The sequence below is a fragment of the Salmo trutta genome, chromosome 8, assembly GCF_901001165.1.
Source record: "Salmo trutta chromosome 8, fSalTru1.1, whole genome shotgun sequence".
In the NCBI taxonomy this organism is placed as follows: domain Eukaryota; kingdom Metazoa; phylum Chordata; class Actinopteri; order Salmoniformes; family Salmonidae; genus Salmo; species Salmo trutta.
Genome location: NC_042964.1, coordinates 12,673,825 through 12,688,010, shown reverse-complemented (window position 1 = coordinate 12,688,010; position 14,186 = coordinate 12,673,825). Strand labels below are relative to the sequence as shown.

The window sequence follows — 14,186 nt, the reverse complement described above, 5'->3', positions numbered from 1 at the left end:
CTGATTGAAGTGGATTTAACAGGTGACATCAATAAGGGATTATAACTTTCACCTGAATTCACCTGGTCAGTCTATGTCATAGAAAGACCAGGTATTCTTAATGTTTTGTACACTCAGTGTAGTTTCTAATTTACATCTACTGCTGCAGCGTAGTCAAAAGAAGGATATTTTTTGTTTTCATCATTTGGATGTAATTGTGGCAGCTACTGTAAAACCATTCTATGGAAAGACTTAACAATGCCAATGCATAGACATGTCATTACAGGTCAAAGTTTTAGCTACAGTATATGAACATTTCTGCCTCTCCGGCTTTGTCCTATAACCCCACTCCGCCTACTTAAAGAGACACGTACCTCCGTCAATGCTCTCTCTCTTTCTCTCGCTCTCTCTCTCTTTCTCTCGCTCTCTCTCTTTCTCTCTCTCTCTTTCTGTCTCCCTCTCTTTCTCTCGCTCTCTCTCTTTCTCTCTCTCTCTCTCTTTCTCTCGCTCTCTCTCTTTCTCTCTCTCTCTCTCTCTTTCTCACTCTCTCTTTCTGTCTCCCTCTCTTTCTCTCGCTCTCTCTCTTTCTCTCTCTCTCTCTCTTTCCCTCGCTCTCTCCCTCTCTTTCTCTCGCTCTCTCTCTCTTTCTCTCTTTCTCTCTCTCTCTCTCTCTCTCTTTCTCTCTTTCTCTCTCTCTCTCTCTCTCTCTATCTCTCTTTCTCTCTCTCTCTCTCTCTCGCTCTCTCTCGCTTTCTCACTCTCTCTTTCTGTCTCCCTCTCTTTGAAAACATGTTAACTTCTATTTCAACAGGGCCTTGTCTGTCAGAGAAACTAGCTCAGTCAATCAATAAATAAATAAATCAATAAATGTATTTATAAAGCCATTCTTACATCAGTTGTACATAAACCCAGCTTAAAACCCCAAACAGCAAGCAATGCGGGTGTAGAAGCATTTCCTGATTAGTTTCCCTTGTTTCTCCTTGTTCTAAAATGGTAGAACACAGCTGTATACATAATAGGATAGAGGGAATCGATGGGGTGCATGTATATGTGCTGTTCTCTTCAAACCTCCACTGGCCTACTCTGCCCTCTCTGAGGTTAAAGGGTTTTCTGAGAGCCCCTTCTCTAGGCCTCCTAATAGACCAGCAGAGGTAAGAGGAAATATATTCCTGAGCTTCAAGGAGGCCTCTCTCCCTCTATCTCTCTCTCTCTCTCTCTCTCTCTCTTTGCCCTCTCTCTTGCTTCTCTCACTTCTCTCTCTCTCTTTTCTCTCTCTCTTTGCCCTCTCTCTCCCTCTATCTCTTTCTCTCTCTCTGCTTAGACATGACTAACAGAGACTGGACTTCTGGTCCTCCCTGATCGTACAGTACAAGCCTTTAGGAGCGATGAGCGGTGCAGTGAAAGAATAACCCATTTCTAGTCAGACTTGATTCATTGATTTACGAGCACGTCAGGATACCGCAATTCAGATTCCTTACGGTATACGGTTTTTATATTTTGCATTTGGAACCGTATTATTTGTCTTTCAGACTTTTAATACAACTCAAAGTTAAGCAGGTATTTAAATCAATGTCTTCTGTCATGGAATTCCCAACTCATGAGTCTCCTATAAGTGGGTTTCTGAGTGCAATTGAAGTGTGTTTTTAGATGGTTTCCATATTTTCAGTAAGATAGTTCATGAAATCATCAGTGCTGCCTCTTGAAAGATAAAGACTGCAAGAGAGGACAGCTCAGACAAGTTCATTGTCTTCTGAAGATTTTCCAGAAACAAATCAGAACTAGCTGGGTGAGCTTGAGTATCTGTACGATAGGAACTGAATTCAAATGTTTGCTGAAGAGTGCCAGTGTAGATTGCTAACTGCAACTGTAGAACACTTTAGTTGATAGTAGGAACCTTGGCATTATATTGTCCCTGACCCTGAAATGATAGTTGATGCTATCTTTCGTGTCATCTTCATTTTATCTGTAACTTTCTAACTAACCACACGTTGCTTACTCCTCAGACCGAGTCATGTCTTGGTAATCGGAATCTCGGGGGGTAGATGAGGAATTCCGTATTTTTATCAGCAAAGTATTGACAATCTGAATAACCTGGTGCATCGCTCATGGACTGTACTGAGACATTGTGTATTGAGATTGTGGTTGTTGATTTTCTCTTGCTTACACTTGTCTTTCTCTGCACGCGTTGAGTAATCTGAATCTCAGAGAGAGATTAAGCATTCCATCATTTCACTAGCAAAGGCTTGTTCATAGGATCGAGAAGTTGGATGTGCTGTTTAAACGACATTTCATTAAGATGAGGTGGGTTTGTATCATCCTTTGTCTGATGAACGAACCACTCCACACTAGGACCCAAATTCAAACACTCCCAGACTTGCATGTTGCCATTCGGCAGGAAATGGGTCAGCGATCCATTAAGATGCCATTTAGATAATCTAATTTGGTTGGGCTTAATCCTTGAAAGAAGCCCGCTGGAGCTCCGCTTGTGAGGAGGAGAATGAGTGTGATTTGGTTCCGTGGAGCTCTAAGATGGGGCTAGAGGAGGCCATCGGGGATAGATTACGCAGCAGGAATCCATGAGGAAAGTTGTTTCTCTCATTAGTGTTAGTGAGTGCCCTCGTCTGAAGCCACCTGCACGCCTGTGTAGGGGAAGTGAACTTGGGCTGCGTCCATATGTAGTGCACTTTAGGCCTTTGTTCAAAGTAGTCAAATAAATAGGGAATACGGTACCATTTGAGATACAGACTTGCACTTCAGTGTAAAGGCTAAATGAATGAAATCCCTAACTCAAGCAAAGACATCATCTTTTCTTGTAAACAATGAATCATTTGGCGAAATTCTATATGTGGTAATATGAGATTGACAGTGTGATGGACTGCGTAATGAACACTGTTTACCTTTACTGTGTCTACGCTGTCCTCACCTGAGAAGGCCTTTAGAGTAGGACACAGAGTGGGAGAGAGAGGGTGTTTGTGTGTGTGTGTGTGTGTGTGTGTGTGTGTGTGTGTGTGTGTGTGTGTGTGTGTGTGTGTGTGTGTGTGTGTGTGTGTGTGTATTAGAGAGACGAGGGAAGGACAGAATACTGCAGGGAACCAGCCTGCTCTGAGCTCTCTTTGTTCAGCAAGGTAGGAAAAACGTAATCTCTCATTTCCTGTCAGATGATTTTTGGCATGCCAGCGAGAGAGGGAGACAGAGAGAGAGACAGAGAGAGTTAGGCAAAGACAGGGAGGGAGAAAAAAGAGAGAGAGGGTAAGGGGGCTGGTAGGAGGAGCGAGAATGATGAAGGGAGTGGGGGGGGGGGTCAAGGAGAAATGAGGATGGAGGAGGAGAGAAAAGCCCTGCCCAAATAGTTTGTGTAGATCATCTCTGGTGTTTTAACCCTTTATAGGACTGGAACTGACTGTACAAGATTCCAATGTTTTCCTCTTTATCAAATTTAGTTGTCAAATGTTATTTCTCTTATCTCTGCCTTTCTCTCTCTCTTGTTTTATTTTCTATGATCCTCTTAGCAACGTATTGAATATGTGGTTCCCATTGTTTTTAGCTGAGGGTTTCCCAGGGTTTTGTATAAAATGCAGACCAGATCATTAGACACCATTCATGGACACAGACGCAGTCCTGTCAGGTGGGACAGCCTCAGGGAAAATGATGTCTGTGTTCCACCATATCCAGTCCCCACTCCTCTCCTTTTCCCTCGTTAGGTAGGAATATACTTTCTTCTCCATATTTATTGAGGAAGCCTTACACCTGCATGGGGCAGTGGAGGGACTTAGTTAACCTACATAACCTTTCAAACATACCCCCCCACCCCCCTGAAAAACAAGATTCTAGTTAGTGTCTATATATCAGGCCCTGTATACAGTGTTGGCCTATAATGCAGCAATTGTGCAAGACAAGACAGGTATTTCAGACGTAGCAGCAGTGGGGGGGTAATTCATTCATTATTCGACATGTACGTATCATTGAGCCCCTTGAGAACAACAACACATTGTTTGTGTTTCGCAAGCAGGCTGCACTTTCGGTTTGCGCCTCCGGTGAACAATCGCTGTGTTGTGTTGCATTAGCGTGCGTTGAATGGGGATGGGGAGGATTTGTAAAGATCCCAACCCCCTTCCGTAGCACCATTGATCAACATGGAGAGGGTCTGTCAATATGGGATTAGGTGTGATCCTCGCTTGACATCCTCCTCAGAGGAATCGGTGGAATACACTGGAAGCGCTTTGTTTGACTGTGTCCTCCTTCGAGCCATAGACTGATTAGACTAGACATAAGACCTTTACGTCAAACTCTTCCTGGATAAAGCAACATGATTGGATGAGAGGGATGAAACTACTGTGGGAGCCGTTTAAAAAAAAAATTGTTCATAAAACACTGCCATAGAATTTGATTGATGGATTCGTAGACATTTGATTGATTGACGCTGCATAGTAATGACACATCCTAACAAGACATAAATGCTATATACACAGAAGTGTGTTTTCTGACTAACAAAATAATTGGTTAATTTACTGTAGATTTGACATTATGAATAAATCCTTTTGTGTTTTGTCCTCAGTTGACTGTTTTTCTCAGCTGACTATCCCTCTAAAGTGTTAACTGTTCATTTTATAGTGATGTCGTGTTACAGTGTAATGTAATGCTGCAGAGTATTTAATGATTGTGTGTGTGTAGAAAATCTGATTGTTCTGCTCTTATCTTATCTTTACTCATGCTTTCCAAAGTGTCCAAATGCTTCCATTGCTCAATGCAGGTGACTCAAAACCCTCTTCCGTTCTCTCCTCCTCTCTCTGTTGTGTTTCCACAGTCCTGGTACCTGGGCGAGCTTAGTTCCATTCCAAGTCACGAACGGGACTCAGATTCTGCCAACAAATGTCCACCAGAACTACAGCATAAACATCATTGGTGAACCCCCCCTCCTCCACACAGAGGCAGAGAACTGAAGACCGCTCAAGGGGCAAGAAGTGTCGGCTACGGGGGAACTAACCAGCAAGCAGCACTTAAAACAATGGTGCTTACACCCTCCCTCCCTCCCCACTCTCTCCCCACCCCCCACCCCCAATCCCCTCCTCCTTCGGGACATTGGCCAAGAAGACTCGAGTAGGTTTGGAGCTGATCCGGTCCACTCTAGCTAACCCTTCGCCATGCCAGTCAGTCATTGTGTGAGAAGAGCCTTTCTATTCAAAATACTGTGATGTATCCTGTACAAAAAAACTTAAGATGCCTTAATGTTTTGCATGACAACTCTTAGTCTAATAGTGGTGTTCTTCTTCATTTTGATGTTGGGAGTTTCTAACCTTGATTTACGAACAGGGGAAGTGGTCTGAAACACACAAAGACTGGCTGGTAGTAGACGTACCCGACTGTAAGTTATTCAACTTTGACCTTTACCCCTTCTATGTCATACTATTCACTGTGTAACCATAGGAACAAATTGTGAATTCAGAGTGTTTTTTCCCTTAGATTTCAGTTTACTGTGATATATATTTTTTTTTACTCATTATCCTGTTGATTCTGTACTGCTATCTACTTAAAAGTTAGTTATACTCCTAAGAGTACTCCTAACTCTTACTATGGTAAAAAAAAGAAGACTAAAACACTATTTTTAGGTTAGAGATTTGACCCCTTTTTTTGAAAGAATTCGTATCTCCTTTAGAAAAAGTTTCTTTTTTAGGATTTAAAAAAATTATCTTGAAAACTCGAAAGAGGCAAGTGCAATTGAATTTTTGAAGGGAAGCTATCAGTCTGTCAGCCCTAAGACTCTAAAGGAAGGGGGATAAATATACGTTTTTTGGTTTAAATACATAAACGTGAAATGTTTAAAAAAACATTTGAGTTGATTTCAGTCGCATTTCTTTGTGTCTCAATATGGAAAGAAAAAAATACTAAGCCTGAAATGCAGAGATGTGCTTGAAGGTGCGCATTAAGCTACCTGTGCAGAACTGAATATGAACAAACCAGCACTTCTATTGAGCCCTACTCAGTCTCATGGGGAGATTTTAATTTATTGTGGGAAAAAAAACAAACAGAAAGTAAAAAAATTAAACACACATAGTGTATAAAATGCCATTCGAAATCAAGAACATATTCATTTGGCCATTAGCTTATGAAGCTTGTGTTTACAATATGACTTGACGAAGAAAAAAAAACGAATGCAGGCTGTTAAAGTCATTCACTAAAATGTATGTGTATGTCGAAAAATTGACACTTTTTGTGCAACCTCGAACCTGCAAGGTTGCAGTGGGTTGCACATTTTGCCGCTTGAACACTAAAAATCCCAGATACAGTGGTGGCATTCCCTGAAATCTAGAATTGTGCAAGGCAGGTTTATTGACTTGACCTCTCTCCAAGTCCAGATATATTTATATGACAAATCTCTCCAATACTCTTCATTTGCACGATGACATATAGTCCACATTACGTGCCTTGCCTTTGAATATAAAGACATCACTACACTTGTTTTTTTGCGGCATTTATTACCATTATAGAAAAGAAACTAAACAATTTATGATAATACTTTTTTTTTGTACTCTGAATGAAAATTGTGACATTGTTGATTTTTTACTTTCATTTACTACTTTATCTCACAGTTACGGTGCATATCAAGTATAGTCGCCGTTCTAAAGTCTATAATCACCAGCATTATTTTTCAGTGTTTTCGGTGGTTTTCGAATAACCTTTCATTTTTGTTTTATCATTTTTATCGTTTCGTTTTTTGTTTTTCATCTTCCAGTTACTATTAAGGAGAGAAGAATTCAGATTTATGAAAATTATGCAATACCAAGTTTTGCCTATGTAGGTAGTGCTTATAGATACGCCAATTATTAGAGGCTAGTTTGGAGATAGACAATATTGTAATGCATTTATTTTGTTGATATCGTTGTTGTTGTTGTTGTTTTCCTTTTTTAATTGACCAAAGTAGGGACTGCTTTCTATGCAGTGAATGACAAGGTCTTATTGTAGTGTATTGACAGATGGAGAGACATGTTTCAATTTGTTTTTATTTCTTGGGGGAGGGAGGGGGCCATTTTTCTAAGCTTACTGTTAGTCTGTAAAGAATGCACCCGTTGATCTCGTATGGCTGCAAAGTCACTGATCTGTCTACTGTGACAAACTTGACTCTTTGCATTCAACTTCCCACCTGGGGTGCTAGCATGTGACATTGACTAAGCTCATTTTCACAGGAGAGACGGCTTGACTTGTGGGACCATCATAAAAATAATTAAAAATTCAGGAGAGGAACACGCTAACCTTAATCAGACCCACAATTGCAAACTGAAATCATACTGCAATTGTAAAAAAAAAAAATAGCAGGAAGCTATATAAGCATTAACCCTGAACATAACACGGTGCCATTCTATTATCAGTCACTATATGCAATTCCCAAGTAGATGCCTTAAATATACAGTATATATGAAGTGACCTGATACACATGCGGTACAATCAACAAACCGACAAATGCGCGTGAAACCGGTCAAATCAGTCTAAAGAAAGTATTAGTCAACATATATGCACTATATCTGTATACACCCCAGGGATATTATCATGTAATAAGCTATGGACTACAGAGGAAGGACATCTGCTATTTTCGTTGTACTCTGTAGGGCCCGGAGAAGTTGAACAACAATAGAGAACTTGCATACACTAGCACATAGGTTACCGTCTTCCCCAAGTGTGTTACGTCAAATCTATAACAAACTAAAAAATATATTACATATGTGAACAAAAACAAAATCTCAGGCTTTACAGGGCATTACAAATTCCAATCACAACTCTCCCACTTTGTAATACAAAAAAACCCCGACTTTTATAACTCAAATAGACACTATCCACAATGATGTTACCTGTTGTACTCTATCCCAACAATTGTGAACATTCTTACCTGCTTAATTCGAAGAAAGGTACTGTACTGTATACGCAACACTCTTTGAGGGGCCGGAAAGTGTATAAAACCTCCTAAACTCAAGTCAAGCTTATTCTCTCCTCCTTCACCAAGATACTTATTCTGATTTTGGGAAGAAAAAAACAAAACAAAAACCACCCCGTTCTATGTGCACTGTTCTGCTTTTTTTGTGTGAAAAAACAACAACACAAGTGCTTTGCAGCCTCTGGCCATTGGAGACCCCACTGAAGGGCATTTTCCCTTAGTCACATGTGATAAAAACGTGTCAGACTTGATGTTGATATTTTGGGTAGAAGACTGGGTGTATATAAAGGTGAATGCAGTGGTGGCGTCGATAGCAGTAGTTCTTTGGGGTTAAAATCTGCTTTTGGCAGCTTGCGAGTAATGTGTGTTTGTGAGTGTGTGTGTGTGTGTGTGTGTGTGTGTGTGTGTGTGTGTGTGTGTGTGTGTGTGTGTGTGTGTGTGTGTGTGTGCGCGTGCTTGCTTGTAAGAGAGAATGCACGAGGGATAGAGAGGGTGACACGACACATCGAGCGAAGATGAGGGTCTTTCTATAGAGAAACCTGCCTTATAGACAGGAGTTTGTACACTGTAATCTTTTTCACGCTTTTTCTTTGACACCCTTGTTTGTAATTGTTTTCAAACATCTTGGGTATTATATGAGTCCAATTCCATTTTAGGAGGGGAAAAAACAAGGCTGGGCTTAATTTAGTCTCCAGCTCTCCCCAAATAATCCAAAATTAAAGGATTTTATAACTTTTTAATATTCCTGTATTAAGGTAAAGTATCCTATACAGAACCATAAAATAAAAATAAATAAACTTTCCATTTTGGAAACATTTCAGTAATATTTGAAATTCTTGTTTTTGTTAGTTTTGGCCATAATAGAATGTGTGATGTGATTATGTGGTTGTGAATCCATGACAGAGAGAGAGGGGGGGGGGGGGGGGGGTTGATTGGGTTCTACCGTAGGGGATATGTATCCATGTCAGTTCACAATAAAGGCACCTGGTTTGAGCCTACCACCAGTGAATACCAGGGTAACATTTGAAGTGTCATCATAGATTGTTCTACTGTGTTAATATCAAGTGTGTTATGTCGATCCCACGAAAGTCCTGCTTTAGAAAAATCATAATTACAGGATGATGCAACAATCCATGAGAAATTTGGCACTAGCATTTGACAAAGTTTTGAAGTGTCCATGATGGGTTTGGATTTGGAACAGGCATGTGTATGTAACATCAAGCAAGTAGTTCCGCTGTCAGAATTGGGTGAAGTAAGTCCTTTGTGGCCCCCCAGGCATCACAGATTTTTGCACTTTTCATAATTTCATCTACTGTGAGCTCCAAAAGTATTAGGACAGTGACACATTATTGTTGTTTTGACTCTGTACTCAAAGACTTTGAAATGGTACAATGACTATGAAGTTTAAGTACAGACTGTCAGCTTTAATTTAAAGGTATTTTCATTCATATTGGGTTAACCGTCTAGAAATTACACCACTTTTTGTACACAGTCCCCCAATTTTAGGGGAACAAAAGTATTGGGAGAAATGCACTTATGTGTATTAGCGTAGTAAAAAGTTAAGTATTTGGTTCCATGTTCATAACATGCAATCAAGTTTGTGACTACGAACTTGTTGAATGAATTTTCTGTTTGTTTTGGTTGTGTTTCAGATTATTTTGTGCCCAATAGAAATTAATGATAAATAATGTATTGTGTCACTTTTATTGTAAATAAGAATAGAATATATTTCTAAAGACTACATTAATGGGGATGCTACCATGATTACCGATAATAAGTTACAGACACACAAATATCATACCCCCAAGACACGCTAACCTCTCACCATTACAATAACAGGGGAGGTTAGCATTTTTGGGGGGGTATGATATTTGTGCGTCTGTAACTTTCTCAATCACCAATATTCACAACTCCTTCAGGATGCTGTAAAGTGTTTGGAGACATATTCTATTATTATTTACAATAAAAGTGACAACAAAATTACGCAATACATTACTTACCATGAATATGGGACTAAATACTTAAGTTTGTACTACTTTAATACACATAAGTGAATTTGTCCCAATACTTTTGGTCCCCTAAAATGGGGGGACTATGTACAAAAAGGTCCTGTAATTTCTTAACAGTTCACCCGATATGGATGAAAATACCTTTTATATCAGTGTCCCACTCATGGTAGATATTTAATAAGTAGACAGGTATTGGCAGGTTTTGTGTTGCATACATTGCATAATGTTTATTTTCAAAGGGCTAATTTGATTTGATCATCTATGGACATCATGCACAAGGGTTAAACCGTTTTCACAGAATGACATGTAGGCCCACAGATGAGAAAGGCATGACAGAGATGAGTATTATTCAATATTCAGTAATGATTGTTGTAGGCTATCCATGGTCAACCGTTCAATTAGTACCTTATGCAAGAAAGACCAGTGGCAATCATGCAATATCTGTGTAGTTCTACTTACTTCATGTTCAGTGCTCTAGGGATTAAGAGGACAGATGAATGGACAAAAGTGCTTTCAGGAGGTGTGGTTTTACGTGAGCAATAGATGTGTTCCATGTATTGATTATTAACATCAGGTTGTTGTTGTAAGCAGGAAACATAAAAACCAGCATTTTCTGTATTACTAATCACTTAACTAAATATATGAATAATTCAGTGCCTGTTCAAGCTCACCGTCTCAGTGGAGTGTCCATTGTCAATAAATCTGATTTAAAAAAAAGTTAAACAACTTAAAACGAAGCGATATGTGTGGGGCGCCTTGGCGTGTTCTCTCAAATCTTTTTGAATTTTTAGTTTTGTTTGTTGGTTTGTTTTTGGTTTGAGATGTGTCTTTGCAAGAGGGTTTTTTGTGCTTCATTCACTTGAAGGTCAGCTGGGTACGCCCATCTCATGCTTGCTCTTTGAGGGGGAAAAGCTATGTGTACACGTCGTTTGGACATTGTGTTTCTTTGGATTGTCAATTGCTCCATTATGTTAACTAATGACATTTGAAAATGCTTGCCAACTGGTTGACTTCTTATGGGTCTTGTGGCACTTTTACTCCCTCTGCACACACATTATTACTATGGCGAATCACTTCAAGGTGAATTAAAAAACACAACTACTACAACACCACCAACTAAACAATACAGTCTCCAGTAGTGACTTGTAGTTACACAGCAGGTGTGTGCAAAGGTTTATGTATGTATTGAATGTAGGTTTTAGAGGACTTTTGAAACCTTTTTGTTTCTATCTTTTTATTTGACAGTTTAGGAACCACAGGTATGTGTCGTGAACTGTATAGCGAAGGCCTTGATATCCCTTCTTTTTTTTATTATTTTTTTTATTTTAGAACTTTAAAGCAGTAGGCAATGCCTTTGAGATGGTTACATTTGGTGCAGGGGCTAAAATTGCCACAAGATTAAAATCAGTGTAAATAAGGCTCAACATTTTTGGTGATTGTTACTGTTATATCCAACCTATACTGCTAGCAGATGTTTTTACTGCAGTCAATTACTGGAAGTGGATATATTTCCTATGCAAAACTGTTTAAACAATAAAATGAGCTATGCTACAAAAATTACTGTTGTATTACATCTTCTTTGTGTCTGTTAAAATTCTTAGGCAACTGTCTGTTTTCTTTAGAAATAGTTACTTTGGTCTAAGTCAATAAATACTGAAGCTCAAAGCGTAATAACTGTTATGTCGTTGAGACGTTAATCACAATTAACGAGATAACATGCCTAGAGCATCAACTATGGTTGTAGGCATTATCCTTTTATTAAACAGGTTGGGAGAAAGTGAAGGGGAAGGTGGGTATGGGGATTATGTATTATAGGGTTATATTTCAAGCTAATTGGTGAGCTTTGTAGGTGTCTACACATAGGCCTTTAACTTTGTATATTCTGATAAGTGTTGAGTTGGGAGCTGACTGGAGACAGAGGAGCAAGTGAGGAAAATCCCAGTGTGGGTCACTAAGTCACGACTATGAAACGTTGAACTCCTAAGCCCTTCACAAAGATATGTTGGGATTTTGGACATTGCATAAGGCACAAAGCAGGCTAATACTCCAATGAACTCCAATTAAAGCCGCTGAAACCCCATTGCTATGTCCCACAAGATCAGCTGCCATCAAAACACCCATCACTGTGCCCACAATATTAGCTGTTACCAAAACATCCATCACTGTGCCCACAATATTAGTCGTTACCTAAACACCCGTCACTGTGCCCACAATATTAGCTGTTACCAAAACACCCATCACTGTGCCCACAATATTAGCCGTTACCTAAACACCCGTCACTGTGCCCACAATATTAGCCGTCACCAAAACCCCCATTGCTGTGCCCACAAGATAAGCCTTTTCAAAAACAAAAATGGCTGCCGCCGCATGTATTCAGGAACAGGATGTTGTGGAGACACACATGCCATGGTTCTGATCAAGGTGAAACTAGCACCTGGCCTTGGGCACCGAGCTGAGTTCATTTGGTCTATAAAAGAAGAACAACATTGTGCCGGACTGATATAAAATTACCCTGATGTTTAATGGTAATCATTATGCCATTTATCAAAATTGGCCAGTTAAAGTCAACATCTGGCTTCAATTGAGGGGCTACAGTCTAGTGTTTTGACGGTTCTCATATCCTACATATTTTCCATAATTCTTTATCAAGGCCTGCTGTCAGTGATTTGATGAAGCTAAATAGATGGTGATTCGCTCCTATTAGGCTTTGCGGTGCTCAAGCAAAAGGGTTTCGTGATTGCCTTTGTTTTTGGCCTTTTTTCTCAGACTTTTCCTCCCAGGGTGGACCTTATGGAGGCTGGTGAAACAAAAAGCTCTTCCCTGAGTTCCCTCAGTAACCTCCTGCAGGGTAAAGAGAGAGAGGGAAGGAGGGGAGACGGAGTTACTTCAGCGTGACAGAAACAGACAGTTTTCTAAAACAAACCTGTTAGTACCTACAGGAACTAAATCCTTGGATTCTGTCCCATCTCTCCTACAGAGAGACCTGTCACTCAAGCCTCTGTCTTTCTTGGAAATGAGATGCTATATATCAAGAGATTCTGCTTTAATATCTAAACAGAAAAGTAAAATGCTTTCTAAAAACAATAAAGCAATCATATTTTAATTATTATTTGAAATAAAATATATATTTTGGGGGGATAAGAGAGGATGCTCAGCACTGACAATTCCCATACAAATTGTCTTCCATTTCCTAATCAAATGTTTTTTCTTGTAAGATTACATCCACAATCAACACACTGAGGCCAATTTATATGGGACATATAGGTTTGGGTGTTCTTCAGACCGTGGGATTTACACACATCGATGTGTGGAAAATAAACAGGTGTTCAACTGTGCGTGTGTGGGTGTTAATGGGGGTTGAATTGAAAAGTTCTCATCTCCTCCTCTGTTCAACATGGTGGATTAGCTCCCCCAGTTTCCCATGGACCCTCTCGCGCAGCCCCCCCCCCCCCACCCACCACCATTTGCATAAGGCGCAGACAAGGGAGATGTGACAAACAAACCTGGCACAGAGCACTGGCTGGCTTTTTCATTAACTCCCTCCTCTCTACAGGACCGTCCTGAACACACACACACACACACACACACACACACACACACACACACACACACACACACACACACACACACACACACACACACACACACACACACACACACACACACACACACACACACACACAGTCTCTCTCACACAGAGTCACACCATGCTGCATTCAGACAACAGGGGGCGCTTCAAGTCAGGAGATGACAGAAGATACTGGCCGTGTCTGAATATCCATACTTCCGTTCTAAATAGTAAGCATTTTAGGTTTGCAAAAATAGAATGTTTTATAGTATGTGAAATTTCTAAAATCAAGTATGCTTTAAATGCCAGGATGTTATACTCACTTTGGCTTTTCATCTAGTAGAATTCACTGCACCCTTTTGAGGAAGAGAATCGTCTTTCCAGACTCACGTTTGACAACAGCTGATAATTAGATATGGGCAGTGGTGACTCGTCATTCAGGGCAGGTGGGGCAAAGCCACACAAATCTCTATATTTTTTCTGGGGGGGGGGGGGCTTGCCTGTTTTGCTTGTTATTTTGGCATTAATACTGCTTTCTGTGGTGGTGGGGCTGGCCAGCAGAAAATACAGAGCTGTAATGAACACGAGGGGAGACAGAGAGCTGGTTTCAAGCGCAGGGCGCAGCAGGTGTTTATTGTAAAGGACCACAGGAAGAGGCAGGTAGCTGGGTCCAGGGGCAGGCAGAAGGTCATACACAGGGGGTCCA

The 14,186-nt window shown here is 40.3% G+C and overlaps 1 protein-coding gene across 1 annotated transcript in view; it reads left to right on the top strand.

Annotated features, from left to right (window-relative positions):
* The window catches only part of LOC115199229 (nuclear factor 1 B-type), a 76,830-nt gene extending 65,361 nt beyond the window's left edge, over positions 1-11,469 (top strand). Inside the window, exon 7 of the mRNA XM_029761854.1 lies at positions 4,738-11,469. Coding sequence (XP_029617714.1) covers positions 4,738-4,919 — 182 coding nt within the window. The 3' untranslated portion in view covers positions 4,920-11,469. The remainder of the gene's footprint in view (positions 1-4,737) is intronic.
* Positions 11,470-14,186: the final 2,717 nt, after the last annotated feature.